Genomic DNA, 15,786 nt, shown 5'->3' with positions numbered 1-15,786 from the left:
AGAATTCATGATATTGTTGCAAAAACCCTTGCTAAATATACACTGGCAGCAAGCGTTGAAGCAATCCACCATATGATCCACACTAATGCAGCTACAGTAAGATTTTGTGCAGTTGTTTCATTTATGAAAATTGCTACCAATGGAGCATGTTCAGCAATTCTGAAGACTTGCAGAAGAGCATCTGGTGTGTTTGCACTAATTGTGCAATGGTGTAGCAGTTGTAACCCATCCACATTTCTGGACAGTGCAGCAGCTTAGGTTCTTAGAATGTGAACATCTAGAAATGGAAACATTTCTGTTTTGCATTAGTATTGTCTTTATAATATCTGTCCCAATAACATTTGCACTCTATGCAGTTTAGTTCCTCTTTAATTCACTGTCATTCAAATAGCTTGTCGTTCCTAAAGGATTTTGGAGAGCCAAGTCCTTACTGCCTACTAGTACAAAGCAAATATTCAATGAGATTAGATTAATGCAGAATAAATGAAGAATTGGATTTGGCATGCCCATGATATCCTGCCCTTATGCATGCAGACATCTTTTGCAATAGAAACGTATCGCATAACAAACCCTGCTATTTCAACTCAATAGACTTGACGAGATGCTCGGTACAATCTCTGCAAGCTTTATGAACATGCCAAAAGGGCAATTATATTACAATTAGAATAATCATATCACTGAACCTAAAGGTAAACGTACACTGACCCAATCCAGCTAAAATGGTGACTTTAGAGAAAAATTGAGAATGTGGTCAGTCCCTGATCCCAATCCACCCCCCCAAAAGTGTCTCCTCTTAAGTAGCCCATTTGATTTTTAGATCTCACCACCTCCACAAGCTTCACTGTGCCACAAGCTACCCCATTCACCAAGTGCCTTGAACTGCCAACAGGTTTGGGGAGGGAAAAAGGGGGGTTGGGGAAGTCTACAAGTACCTTTCCATGGCTTTTCACTGAATTTAACCCTTAGATAGCAATCATTTGCATCTATCTAGGTGTAAGACCCTTTGAAAGCAGTGGGACTTTGAGGTTTTTTTAAATAGACTTCTAGTCGATCTTTTAGAGTGCATCAAAAAGGGGGGGGGGTTCAAATTAGCCTGTGGAAGGCATTCCAGATATACAGCCGTCATGGTACAAACTTAACTTCTTTCACCAGTGAACCAGAGCAGATTAAAAGGTTAGGTGCCTAGAGGTACAGGTGATCTTTCTAAGTAGCCAGGCCCAAAACTCTTTATAGAGCTGTGAAGGTTAATGCCAGCACTTTATAAGTTAAATGGAGCCTGGAATGTAATAGGCAGCAAGTAATTTGTTCCATTGACTACAGTGAGGCTGTGTGGGTCTGAGTAGATCCTTGCGGTGAACAGCCAACCTGGACCACTTGAAATTGCAGGTGGCAAAACATGTATTTTATTGCGCCACTTTGTAAATTATTTCCTATAAATAGCACAGCAAGGAAGGGGCTCAACTAGCCCCTTATTCCCTGTTGTACCTAAAAGGAGCTTGGTTTAAACATGCAACACATGTCCTTGTAGTCTGAATTGGTATAGCTCACACGTAGGCTAGCTTTGACATTTTCTGGAGTGGGGGTCTGTCAGGAGAGTGAGGCAGTGTGCTTTTTAAATTTCTGGGGTCCAAGCAAATGATAATGGAGTAAAGGGTAGTGGGGACACACTCTGTGTATGGGGCTTCACATGCAGCTTCCTGGACCAGGAATTTTGTTTAAACATGGCGACTACACATTTTTTCTTTGTGGACTCTGAGCTGCAGTCATGAAACCTGATAACTATTTAAGAACATACTTACCTCTAGTCCTTCAACTTTTTAAAGCGAAAGCCTTATAGTTTGATTCTATGCCTTCACACGCTTGATCTGATGCAAGCATAGGCCCATGACAGAACAGTTACATTCTGTGTGTTCCTTTCCAGAGTGGCTGTGCAGTGCAGTAATTTGGGGACATAAGAGGCCCATGATCGCGAATTGCATAGACTTTCCCCTCGCAAACACACACATTTCCCACATCAGTTGTTCCTGCTGCTTTGGCCCCCAACAGCCTCGTGCTGCATGTTGAGTCCATTTCTAAGATCTGCACAGCATATACATATGATCAGCTCACATTCAATCACCTTTGACTTGACAAAAATCAAATTTTATTTTATACCTTTTTTATTCCATAAAATAATGTATAAAAACTTACAAACTGGAAAACATAACTAGACACAAAATAGGATGATACTCAAATAAAACATGTATACAAAAGCAGATTTGTATCTGCCTCTCTCTCCCCCATCAAAACACACACTGCCCCCATTTCTGGTGGAATGCCTGTTTATTGAAACTTTCCCACCAGGACAATTGACCTTTCAATGGACTCCCTCCTCTCAGGTTATTTATACTATTGGAGAATATTATTATATTTATATATTAAAAAGATAAAAATCAGCAACTTGATTTTAAATTTGCATACGGTACTATCCAGAGCAGAAACTTGAATGTACACTGTCCCCTTTGTTTCTTTTTGCACTTTGACTGGTGCCCAAATTGAAGGAACATAAAGAATATATAGCTTTCCACTCAATGTTGCACTGTTACTTAAAAACCAACCATGATACAGTTTCATCATTATACCATTTGCTATGTTACAAGAGGATGCCAGTAGCTAAATATTATTTAAGACCAGATTTCCTTTCCCTTAATTCCTACGTTAATCACATAAACTCAGATTGCTGCTTTGATAAAATAAAAAAGCCACAATGTTTTTCCTTTTTCAGTTACACTATAAAGGCTCAAATCTATTATTCCCACATTTAGCACAGGGCTCACTATGTACAATTCTTCTAATCTCTGATTTCCTTCACGTTTTGGGTGATAGCACTGTTCATCATTATCAATTACTAGTCAGCAGGGTAAAAAAAATGCATACACCCTGTACCAATTCAAATGTAAATATGCTTTTAAAAAGGACCAATTTGTGAGACGTTACAAGCAGTGGCCAGTTTGGAAAGGGTGCATGCACACATTTTACCTGCATTTACCTGAAGTACATACACACACATACATACATTTTTATGCATATAAAACGATTGCCATCACATTATTACTGCTATTTTAGCAAAATCTGGTCCTAAACACATTTATCTGGAAGTTTTAAGTCCCACTGCAGTTAGTGGGGTTGACTACCAAGACACTGAGCTTGGAGTCAAGCCTTAATAATACATTTTTAATGGACATAATGTCAATGAAGTTACCTGGAAACAAACACTTGACAATAATCATGTGGATTAAAATAGTGTTCTTGGTTCATTAAGGGAATTTCCAAGCTTTTGTAAAATGACAACTTTACACAGCTTATAGGTGTGTAACCGTGTGAATTTTGTATCTTCGGTATTCCCTCAAAATGCTATTTGTTGAGAGAAAATATTGTAGTTTAATGAACATGTTTAGTTTCCTTTCTGTCTTCTTCTCACATTGCATCTCACTGCATTCAAGTATATATATATCTAGAAACAGTCTCAGAACTCGCTTAGAGTATGTTACAGATGCATTTTAGCATTATTCACATAGTTAGCTGAGTTACCCTTATACATTTTCTTCTTGGTTAAAATCAATTGTTATAATGTGATACAACACCCTTTATTAATTTTATACTTTTGCTGGAAAAAGGAACAGAGCCAGACTTCCTTCCATGTCAGTGTAGTTATGGTTGTGGGGAGGGGAGGAGGATTGGTTTAGTAAAAATGAGTAAGACAAACTGTTTTCTTAAAAAATAATAATGATATGAGCCTCACAGTCAGTCTAACAACACTGCTTCCTGTTCTTTTTTGATAGAGTCTAAGACCGAATGGTCACTCTCTGTGGTTTCAGCATCCCCACCACCTAGCAAAATGGATCTATCCTCGTCTAGAGTAAAGACAGAGTTCTGACTTTGGCACGAATGTTTGACGACTTCATTAGGCGTGGAGAACGTTTTGTCACACAAGTTGCATTTATAGGGTTTGTTGGTCTGTACCAACATGTTGTCCATTTGGTTGCCTTCCTCAAAAGTACAAAGCTCCAGAGTCTGCTTGTCCACCATGGTGTAGGTGTCCATGCTTTGGTTTAGACATACATGTCGAGCAGCTTGATTGGCCCGGCAGAAGCTTTTGTCACAGGTGCTGCACTTGAAAGGCTTGCCAGTATGAATGTACATGTGCTCCCTCCAGTGGCTTTTCTGAATAAATTTGCGCCCACAAATGGAACACTCGTACTTCCGCCTTTTAACTTCCCTTTCTTGATCTGCTTGCTCCAAGTTGTCTATGTCAGCAATGTCAGAGGGTGGCGGTGTTTCAGCCTGCGGTTGTCCATCAATGATGGGTGAATCCGAGATCTGCTGCAGCTCGCTATCGCTAATCATTCCAGCTTCAGCAACTTCCATAGAATCTTTTTCAGGAGCGTTATTACAAAGAGATAAAGGAACGCTACTTTCCCCGTGCGGGCTTGATGAGAAAGGCACCCCTGTGTGAATCTGGAGATGCTCACGCAAACTACTTCGCAAATTGAATCGCCGACCGCAGAGGTGACAAGCGTAGTATTTGGGGAAGCTTCCGTTCTTTTTCATAATGCTTGGCTTGACGTGCGCAATTGTGAGAGAAGCAGGCTGATCATCTGAGGAGGAGGCTTCCATGTTGTTTTCATCACCTGGAGGAGAAGGATGAGGAGCAGTAGAAACCAGTTCAGGAGACAATGGAGGCTGTAATGGGTCTGAAGTGGACATATTTGTTGGGGGCACTTGAGGCAGCGGTGGTGGTGGTATCTGTGACAGTTGGGTGGCTTCATGCATCTGTTCTTGATTTGCTCTTGATGACTGTGGCCTTGGTCCTCGAACAGGTTTGTCAGTTGTGGCGGCTGCTTTTGTGGAATTTCTTGCCTGGTGATCCGCAATCTGAATACCGTATAATGAAGATGCCAATGGAAAAATCTGCTCCGGGTGTGTAAAGTTTCCTTGACTGGCAAGGCTAGCCTCTTGAATAAGCGGGAACGCATGCAGAAACTTTATTCCTTGCTCCAATCGAACAGGATCTATGAGCTGAGGTGCCATTTTTCCAGTGTACATCAAATGTAAGAGATAGCTGAAAATATCTGGCTGTATGTCAGTTGCCTTCAAACGGACACATTCACTGAAAGAAATTTCAAAACAGTATTAAAGAGGAAGATAAAACGCTTCTGAAGGATTACAATAATCTAAGTATACAACTAAGTGCACAATTTTAAGTATACAAGAATGCAATCCTATACATGTTCATATAAATAAAATAAATCGGTTATCATGGTTTAGGCATTACTTCTACTGCTGCAATATATATGTGTGTGTGTGTGTGTGTGTGTGTGTCTGCAAAATGTGATCTAATTTATTACAGAATATATACCTTCAGGGCAGCAGTTCATGAACTTGATCCACAAACTAGTTAGGAGTGAAATCCACAGGATTAGCACTGTAATCGGGTTAACTGAATTGTGGATGAAGCTGGATGTTTAGTTATTGTGATTTATAAAGCAACTCACATTAGGCTGCCTTAACACTTTCTAATTCCTTCAGACTATTTTACCTTAACTAAATACCATTTTTAAGGTGTATTATTTTATAACTTCTGTACCTGCTTTGATGAACAAACAGCATCTTGAAATAGTTGGAAAAAGAGGCAAGGACAGATTTGTGTGCCTTGAAGTAAACATCACCAATAGCAACTGTACAGTCACACAGGAAACCAAACTCCCGTTGAGCATTGAGCTGCTGCAGAAGAATCAGTCCATGGTTGGCTAAATCCATCTTTTAAATTCTGTAAAGCAAATATACTTGTTTAAAACAATTTCCTCAAACATACTGTTACTGATCTGGGGTAAACAGAATTTGGGAGTAAAAGGGCACCCATAACTGCTAGGGCTAGTGAATTTTAGAAATTAATAAATGGTAAAATTTAGATAATATCTGAAGTATTGAAGGGAACATGCCCAACATTAAGAAATTGCCCTGGGGAAAAGTGCAATCAAGGTGCAATTACCAGACAATGGCCAGTGAGCTCAGGGTATATAGCAGAGTTGGGAGGGGGAGGTTACAGGTGGTGTAATGTCACCTTGCCAACAAAGGTCCATATAGTAAAAGCTATGGTTTTCCCAGTAGTGATGTATGGAAGTGAGAGCTGGACCATCAAGAAGGCTGATCGCCGAAGAATTGATGCTTTTGAATTATGGTGCTGGAGGAGACTCTTGAGAGTCCCATGGACTACAAGATCAAACCTCTCCATTCTTAAGGAAATCAGCCCTGAGTGCTCACTGGAAGGACAGATTGTGAAGCTTTGGCCACCTCATGAGAAGAGAAGACTCCCTGGAAAAGACCCTGATGTTGGGAAAGATGGAGGGCACAAGGAGAAGGGGACGACAGAGGACGAGATGGTTGGATGGTGTTCTCGAAGCTACCAACATGAGTTTGACCAAACTGCGGGAGGCAGTGAAAGACAGTAGTGCCTGGCGTGCTCTGGTTCATGGGGTCACGAAGAGTCGGACACGACTAAACGACTAAACAACAACAATGTCACTAGGGCTGGGCAATATATTGTCCAAAACCAGTTTGAAGTCCATATCATGATACTGGTTTCGTAATTTTTGACCTGACTATGATGTGTGTGTGCGTGTGCAAAAAAAACGATGTGGGGGAAACTGTGAACCCAGCCAGTGCCTCTACAGAGCTCCATCCTTTCATGATGTTAAACGGGTTTATTTACACATACTGTATATACAACCTGGAGCCTACAATGGAGGAAGTTCGCAGCAGCAGCAGCAGCAGCCCAAAACATGTCAGATTATTCCATAGCAGCAACAACAATAAGCTCAGCACCATCTTTTCTCTTCAGCCTATCTTGCACTGCAGGGCACAACATAGCTTGGCAGTTCATTTCTGCTTCCTGATTACATCAGTCCAGCCCTAACCTCATAGCTTCTTTCCTAGCCTCAGCTCTGGTCCCTCCTTTGCTATGCTAAAGCAAATTACCTCAAAGGGACATGGATGGTACTGTGGTCTAAACCACTGAACCTCTTGGGCTTGCTGATCAGAAGGTTGGCACTTCGAATCCCTACAACAGGATGAGCTCCCATTGCTCTGTCGTAGCTCCTACCAACCTAGCAGGTCGAGAACACCAGGGCAAGAAATATATAGATACTGCTGTGGCGGGAAGGTAAACAGTGTTTTCGTGCGCTCTGGTTTCTGGCACAGTGTTCCGTTGAGCCAGAAGCGGTTTGGTCCTGCTGGCCACATGACCCGGAAAGCTGTCCGTTGACAAACACTGGCTCCCTTGGCCTCAACCCTATAGTCGCCTTTGACTGGACTTAACTGCCAAGGGGTCCTTTACTGTTATCTTTTACCTACCTCAAAGGGGATTAACTTTTCACACATCTCTTTTGAGGTTTTGAACTTCAAATGGTCTATGCCCCTCCCCTTCCTTTACCTAAACAAGGAAATTAGTCTTTTCAATCAACACTTGTTGATTGGCTAGCATTACTGACCTGATACACAACTTCAGAAAACTGCCTAATTTAATTAGTGGCTTACCCACAGTAATTATTGATGCTTAGAATAACCACTTCCCACGCACATAATTTGTAACGCAAGCCAAATTAAACACATCAAACCTTAATTAAATGATGGCACTAGCTTGATCTGGATTTTTAGGTTGTCTTGCACCCCAGATTATTAACAATGTCCCGTGGCCAAGTTGCTCACTGGGGCAATGGTTGTAGCTTATTACACCACTCCTTGCCTGACTGTACTGGCTGCCATTTAGTTTCCAGGTCCAATTCAAAGTGCTGATTTTGACCTATAAAGCCATAAATGGCTCAAGACCACAATACCTCAAAGGACTGCCTCTTTCCATATGAACCTACCCGGACCCACAGATTATCTTCTAAGGATCTTCTTCATGTGCCTCCTCCACAAGATGTCCAGAGGGCAGCAACACAAAAGCAGGTCTTTTCTCGCCAGGCAACAACATTCGTCTTCCACCATGCCTTTGGCTATTTAACATCCTATACTCTTTTAAATGTGTTTGTGGAAGGGAAGGGTTTTGTTGTTTTTATGTATGGTTTTTTAAAAATTATATTGTATTTTTATGGTGTGAATCTCAGATCCTTGGATTAAGTGTTATATGCAAATGAGTGCTCACTGGAAAGACAGATCCTGATGCTGAGGCTCCAATACTTTGGCCACCTCGTGAAAAGAGAAGACTCCCTGGAAGACCCTGATGTTGGGAAAGATGGAGGGTACAAGGAGAAGGGGACGACAGAGGACGAGATGGTTGGACAGTGTTCTCGAAGCCACAAACATGAGTCTGACCAAACTGCGGGGGGCAGTGGAAGACAGAAGTGCCTGGCGTGCTCTGGTCCATGGGGTCACGAAGAGTCGGACGCGACTAAACCACTAAACAGCAACAGTGCTACAAAGGAGTCCCAGGGAATCTGGTGATAACTTAAAAGTTAAATATCCCCCTTTAACGGATTTATTTTTCAGTCCAAGATGACCAGGACATTGGGTTTGGGGCACTAAATAAAAAATTGAGGCTCTTGTGGTTGTGCTCCTGGTTCGTCTGCTACTGCGCGCAAACAGAATTTATCGAAATAAAACACTTAAGAGCTTTAAGGCGCCGAATAAAAGTGGCAAATCCCGTCAGCATCCCGGCCAGGAAGGAAGCGGGGGAAAGGAGCATTTTGCAAACTAAGCGGCTGCTCGCTCGGCAAGGAAGCAGACCGTCCGGCTCCTTCTCTAAACAACCCACAAGAGCCAGCGAGACTCCAAGGCGGCGCTCATAGGCGACAGCCGGACGGAGAGAAATCAACAGCAACCAATAGCGGAGGAGCGCCGCAACCTTCCTTTTAGCTCCTCACCCGGCGCTTCCCGCGGTGAATCACCGGGTGCCTGCGCTGACGGCGTTTCCTATTGGCTGCCCGTCGGGGGGCGGGCGGGGGAAAGAGGACAGGCAAAGCCAAGCCGCCGCAGCCATCGCGCGCGCCCCCGGGCTCTCGCAGCCGCAGCTCCGCCTACGCCACGCCCCCTGCCCTCCCTCCCCTCCCCTCGGCGACGCGAGGTCTCCACGTGCGCGTACACGCAGCTCCCGGAGGGGGGCGGGGCGTACGCGAGGACGGACGGCGGCGCGAGGCGACGTAAGCAGCGCGAGCGAGCGAGCTGCGGCGCCTAAGGCGCGCGAGAGACGGGATCCGCCGCTGTCGCCAGGGCCGCCTAGGCTGCTGAAGAGACGCAGACGGAGCCGCCCACCCTCAACCCCCCCGCCCTCCCTCCTTCTCGCTCCCTCCCTCCCCCTCCCTTTCCCGCTCCGCGCGGCTGCCTCAGCGCCCGCCCCTCCCCCCTCTCTAGGCCGGGCTGCTACTGCTGCTGCTGCCGCTGGTGAGAGAAAAAGCGGGGAAGGCCGCTGCGTAGCTCGGCGGCTCCGAGGGAGGGAGGGAGGGAGACCGGAGGGAGCGGGGAAAGCAGGCGCCCAGGGGCCCGAACCGAGCCCAGCTCACGCTGACCCCGCGGGCCAGGGCTGGTGGGAGCAGAAATCACCCCCCCTCGGGTCCTGACCGGGCGACCTTCCCACCCGCCGACCCCCGGGGGGGGCAGCAGCCTCCACCGTCTCGAGGCCGCCGCCGGTTAGTCGCGAAATCCCCCTCAGGTGCTCGGGCCGCCCTTTCCCTCCTTTCGGGTCCCGACCTGGCCTAGCCCAACCGCCAGCACAATGGTGGGCATGGAGCGGGGTGGGGGAGCAGCCGGACGCCTTGGCCTCCTCCGCCGCCGCCGCCGCTTCCCCTCCCTCACTCCCCTCCTCCCCCCGCCGCCCCGATTTACCTTGTGTATGTAGGGGGGGGGGCAGACGGAGCTCACCTGGCTCGCGCTCTCCGGGAGCCCCCGCCGCCGCCTCGGCGCGCGCCCAGCAGCAGCAGAAGCAACAACGGAGTCGGAGGCGGCGGCGGCGGCGGCTTTTCCTGTCCGGTTACGTTAGGGTCACATGACCGAGAGCGGAGCAGAGAGGCTGTGGCGAGGAGCCCCCGCCGGGGAGAGAGGCAGAGAGGAGGGGGAGGGGAGGCGGCGACGAGCGCTGTGGCGGCAACAGCAGCAGGAGCCACCCCTCCCCCCTCGCCTCCTTCCCCGCCCGCCTCGCCTCGCCTTTTCGCGCGCCGCTTCCAGCGAGCAGCAAGCGCAGGCCGCACCGGGCTCGGGGCGGGCGGGCGCTCATTTGCAACGGCGGGGAGAGAGGGAAAAACGAAGCCGGGCCTGTCGGCTGTGGCTGCTTTGGGGTGTAATGCACCGACATAGGCGGCGTACTGGAGCGAGAACTGCATCTTCAAACATTCGCTCCATGCGATGTTCTCTCCCCCGAGCAGTTACAGGAGGGAGGGAATTGCCACGAGGTGGCCAAAACAAAAATAAGATACGCTTATGTGGGGGTAAGAAAGTAAAGGTGCGATGCGAGGAGAGCTACAGCAGCTAGGGTTAATGAGCAATACTATTTTTAACGTGAGGTTTATTTATTTTCAAAGGATTGAATTGGAACTACAATATTTATAATATGCATTTTTAAGTGGCTACTTAAGCCTTGCTTAGAATATCAAATATGCTTACTCTTCAGTGCTTTTTTGTAGGTGTTTATGGAGGGCCAGATAATATGTAATTTTTTGAATGTATCAGCAATCAGCAGTTGTACTGAGAAAAAGGCTTGAAGATGAGAGTTAACCCTTTTTTAAAAAGGGATCCAGTGGTGTCATAAGTAACTGAAAAAGTACTATGCCATAGTTGGCAGTATAGATATATAGGCCACAATCGGTACAAAAATACATGCATTTGGCTTGGCACCTGTTGAAGTGTTTTGATTACATGTGGCTATTGCTTCGATGCTTTGTGGCAATAGTCAAATGTCAGTTCACAACTGGACTGCTGAGACTCTAGTGCAGTTTAAAAAAAAAGAACTTGCTGAGTGGCCTTTTGTGTTTTTAAAAAAGGAGAGAAATCCGAATAACAATAGTGCATATGAGAATTAACCTAATCTATAAATGGCATCATCTGCCCCAAAGTGAATATGCTTCTGCTTGCTAGTGCTTTGAATAATAGGTGTCCTTATATCTGAAGATAGAAAGAAATGGGATTGCAGTAGTAAGTTCTCAATATATAGGATTGCGCTATAATACATACTTATGATATTTTCCCCCAGTCATGTTGGGGCACGGGTCTGGAATACTTAAAAATTGCTGAATTTGCTTTTGTTCCCTGAATTGCTTCCTGTAACAACTTAGTGTGATCTGTAGCTGTGCACTGCCTTTCCTGTTAAGCTTCAAACATCTACAATGCTAGATGTTACAAATATTATGTTGTAATTATATTAAGAGAAAAGGTTGCAGAATATTTTACTTACTAAATTTTAATCAAACCAGGATCTAATAAACTGTTCTGTCTGCATTTATGCATTTACTGGCAGCTTGCTGTTAGAGAAAAAAGTTATTTGTTAGAAAATGTAAGGAGCCCATAGGATTTAAAGCTGAAGATTCTGTTTTGTGTAGTTCTCTTGTGTGTAGCTATTTTTTGTTGGTTCCGGAAAGTTTATGTGGAGTTTAAAAACTTCCATAGGCAAAGGAGTTCTACTAATGTTTGTTATGGAGCCTCAGGCTCCATTGTACATACATGTTTAATACATAATATTTGCATTTCTTTGAGACCACTAGATTTATTATATAAGTTCAATGGATCTGAAAAGGCTTGAAATTAAGTATTTCAGTCAGACTGACTTCGACTGAATTCTGTGGGAATTAAGTCAGTATGACTTAAGTGTGCATAAGGTAGTAGCCTCAGGTCTCATCCTTGTGCCCATACCAGGGCAGTCAAGCTTTACCAAATAGGCCACAAGACTGCTTTGACATGGAAACTGTGGGCCGCACACCCCTTTCCCATAGGCATCTAAGCAAGGAGCCAGGCTTTGGGAAGAAGGTGCAAGGCTTTGACAGGGTCCTATAGTCCTCACACCTCCTTCCCAAAGCCTAGTTAGCACTTCCCAGCTGTGGGAAGGAGGTGTGAGGACTCTAGAACCCTGTCAGAGCATTCATGGCTTCCTCCCAAAGCCTAGCACTTCACTTTACTGGCTTGGGGAAGGCAGTGTGAGGACTGCAGGGGGGGTCCAATGTTGCTGAGGGTCACCCAGAAATGCCTCGAGGGCCACGTGCAGCCCTTAAGATAAGCATTGGATATATTTGTACATCACCTCACCCAACTGGTTCCCGGAGCAATTCAAAACAATTAAACAGTGCAAACCCAGAATAAAATAGGAAAAAGTTAGATTGAATAGAATAAGTAGATAAAAACAAAGATAGTCCAGAGCTTAAAAGGCCTGTGGTAACAAAAAACATCTTTGCCTGATGCTGAAAAGATAAAACAGGCAGGGCAGGTATTCCTGGAAAGGGAATTCTGTAAATGTGGCATCCTCTCTGAAAAGGCTTTCCCTATGGTTGCCATCTACCTCTCATGAAAAGGGGAGGCTTGCTTGCTGACTTAAATAGTTGGCCTGATGGATGTCCTTTAGGAACCCAGTACTCAAAACGGTTTATGGTTTGGGAAATTTGCATCAATACCTTGAATTCTGCTTGGAAACAAACCAGCTGGTGAAGTTTTAAGCCTAATGTTGTAATGCCTGTAGTTTGGTAGCTGTATTCTGTACCATCAGTAGCTATCATGCAAGTCTTCAGATGCAGTTCCACATATAATTCATTATAGTAAAAAATACTGGGTGGTTTATCAGAGTATGGAGAATAGCTAGGCTCTCTCTGTCCAAGCCAGACAATGGCTGGTACAGCGCACTCAGCTAATGAAAGGTACTATGTACCACAAGACACAAGATCCATAAACACACCCAGACTGAATCTTATCCTATAGGGTGGAGTGAAAACCCATCTCCCTGAGCAAATAAACTATCTGTGCCCAGAACCTCTGTTTTGTTAAGATTATTTAGTGCTCATCTAGCCTATCACAGCATTTCAGTGATATACATACGGACTCCAAATCACTTCTGTTTATACCACACAGTAACAAGTCATCACATGTCTTAAAAACAGCTTTTGAATATCAGGTACGTATAAAATTCTAACCCCATCCCCAGTGTTTGAAGGCTGAGCACTTGTAGTTGACTCTGCTGGCATTGAGTCACACGGCTAGTTGTGACGGGTGCTACCCAGGTGGGCAGAAGCTATCTCCAGTAGTAAGCCCTGAAGTGGTAAGCATCACAGGGGTGGGGTACTGGCAGTTTTAGAGCCAAAGCCTTATGCATCCTTGGGCCCCACAGTTGTGCCAGCCTGGAGATGTCATGAAGAATTTCAAGAAACCATTCTCTCCACTTTTCAGCCCGGCTGGCATGAGCCAACAGTGTTTGGGATGTGGTGGTGTATCTACCATGTTTTTCTTCCAGTCCCACTTAAGATTGCTCTGCTAGAGACTTCGCACCTGTCAAACCTTGAGGTATGCTTGTAGTCAGGTGTGCCAACTTGAATAAAATAGGGGGGCCATTACATGGCGCGCACACACCATTTGAATGGCAATGCCCATCAACTTTGCAGAGGTGTGATGCCCTCAAATATTTTATTTGGGGAGGCGAATGGGTCCTCGGTCCCTAGAAGTTGGCTCCTATGCTTCCAGTACTTAAGTGTTCATATGTATTACATATCCAGGTGTTTGAAACAAAACATGAAAGTTTGCCTTCATGCACTGATTGTAGACTTTTTAAAAAAGTTTCAAAAGGTCAGTAAGCTTGTGCAATTTCCACATTAATGTGAAATAAATTAGCAGGACTTTAGTGTATGAGTTCTGCTTTTAACAATTGGTTAATGAGTTTTGAAATGTTAGACTTTGTATGTGTAAGAGCTGCTTTACATCTAATGTATGGAAATGATAAATATGCTGTGGCATGCGATTGGTTGCTGGGTAAAAGCAGTCATAAGACCAAAACATGCCTCACTACTTAAATTAAATGGTATAAAACAATAAAGCCACACATGTAACTTAAGAACAAGACAGAATCTGAGTATTAGTTGTGGTTGTATGATTAATCTGTATGTTTTATTTGGTTTTTTTGTGGGGGGGGGGAAATTGTGCTTAAGACTCATGAAGAAAGGAATCTATATAGCAGTGATCGCGAACCTTTTAGACACCGAGTGCCCAAACTGCAACCCAAAACCCATTTATTTAGCGCAAAGTGCCAATATGGCAATTTAATCTGTATATCTCATTTTTTTCTGTGTGTTTCACGTTTCTTCTTTATGACTGTTGTAATAAATAATTCTTCATAAAAGTCATTGCATTACACTCTTCATTAAATTATCTTTCCATTTATATATAATTTATGGTATAACTCAGTGCTTTTTTTCCTTAAAAAAAATGTTTAGGGGTAGTCTTATTTTGACTCAAGAAAATCACCAGGGGGAAAATACCGTATTTTTCGTCCCATAGGACGCACCTAGTTTTTTTTGGGGGGGGGGGAGATAAAGGGGAAAAAATTTCCTTCCCCCCCCCAAAAAAAAACCAGGTCGGGGAAACCAAACCAGGTCAGGGAACAGCGGTATGGCAGCGCTCCGCCTCCCTGCTGTCCCCCGAGCTTGTGGGGCTGGCGCCGGGGAGAAGTGCGCTTCTCCCCAGCACCAGCCTCCAAACCAGGTCAGGGAACAGCGGTATGGCGGCGCTCCGCCTCCCCACTGTCCCCCAAGCTTGTGGGGCTGCGGATGTCTGCGTGGGGCGCACTGCTTCAGGGCGTCCCGCGCGCCAGACAGCAGGCTGCTATACACAGCCTAGGGAGCCCTGCGGGAACTCCCGCGGGCTCCCCAGGCTTGCTGATAGCTTCCTGAAGCCTGGAGAGCGAGAGGAGTCAGTGCGCACCGACCCCTCTCACTCTCCAAGCTTCAGTGAAAGCCTGTATTCACCCCATAGGACGCATACAGATTTCCCCTTCATTTTTGGAGGGGGAAAATGCATCCTATAAGGCGAAAAATACGGTAAATACAGTTCAAACTGGGAAAAATACTGTTCAAATTGGGAAAAATAAATACAGTGGTACCTCAGTTTTCGAACAACTTAGTTCTTGAACTACTGGGAACCTGAACCTGTTCCAATTTTGGAACTTTTTGGAAGCTGAGGAGCCCCGGCTGCCTTCAGGTGGTGCAGGGACTCTCACATGCAGCTTCCAGGCTGCCTCTACCTTTCCCAACCCCAGCAACTATTCCGCCTGGCTGCCTTCACAGGTTTGCAGGGGATCTGATGCAGTGGGCTCCTTTAAACTACTCCCTTGAGGGGAGCGCAGCCATGAACCCCTCAACGAGCCTGCACCTCCCCAGCTGAGCAGCCCCGATCCAGCTCCTATTCCCATGCAAGCAGCAACGCTGCCTAGCAGAGCAGCCCAATCCCACTCCTACTTGCCTGCAAGCAGGAGTGGAGGCAGGGATCTCTCAGAAGTGGAGCAGGCAGGGTGGGGGGCGACATCCCTTGCCTGCTCGCTTGCCGCCTGGGCTGGGGGCCGCCGGGCTGCATTCAAAATAAAAGCTGAAATTCCAGAAAACCACAAAGCCAACAAACTTGCAACTTGTGAAAAAGCAGCAACACAACAAAATGAAAAAAGCAAACCAACTGTAAATGAATCAAAATCACAAGAAAACAAAACAACACTGACCCTAACCCTAACCCAGTCCTCTCCTCACTCCTCCCCTACCCCTGGCTAGGAAGCTATGGCACTAGGGCTGCAGGCTTTGG

The 15,786-nt window shown here is 45.4% G+C and overlaps 1 protein-coding gene across 2 annotated transcripts; it reads right to left on the bottom strand.

Moving 5' to 3' along the window:
* Nucleotides 1–2,141: 2,141 nt before the first annotated feature.
* On the bottom strand, nucleotides 2,142–12,945 carry ZBTB2 (zinc finger and BTB domain containing 2). Of its 2 annotated transcripts, none has more exons than XM_081905185.1 (3): nucleotides 9,862–12,945; nucleotides 5,627–5,809; nucleotides 2,142–5,149 (listed from the first exon to the last, which is right to left on the bottom strand). In XM_081905185.1, exons 2-3 carry the CDS (start codon nucleotides 5,797–5,799, stop codon nucleotides 3,784–3,786), a joined length of 1,539 nt encoding a protein of 512 aa, XP_081761311.1. In that variant the 5' UTR covers nucleotides 5,800–5,809; nucleotides 9,862–12,945; the 3' UTR covers nucleotides 2,142–3,783. The 2 variants fall into 2 exon arrangements, with proteins under 2 accessions (XP_081761311.1, XP_081761310.1); XM_081905184.1 differs by having other exon boundaries at nucleotides 9,898–12,945.
* Nucleotides 12,946–15,786: the final 2,841 nt, after the last annotated feature.

Source organism: Podarcis melisellensis (assembly GCF_964234715.1).
Source record: "Podarcis melisellensis genome assembly, chromosome: 3".
NCBI classification, from domain to species: Eukaryota; Metazoa; Chordata; class Lepidosauria; order Squamata; family Lacertidae; genus Podarcis; species Podarcis melisellensis.
This window is presented reverse-complemented; position numbering and strand designations above follow the sequence as displayed.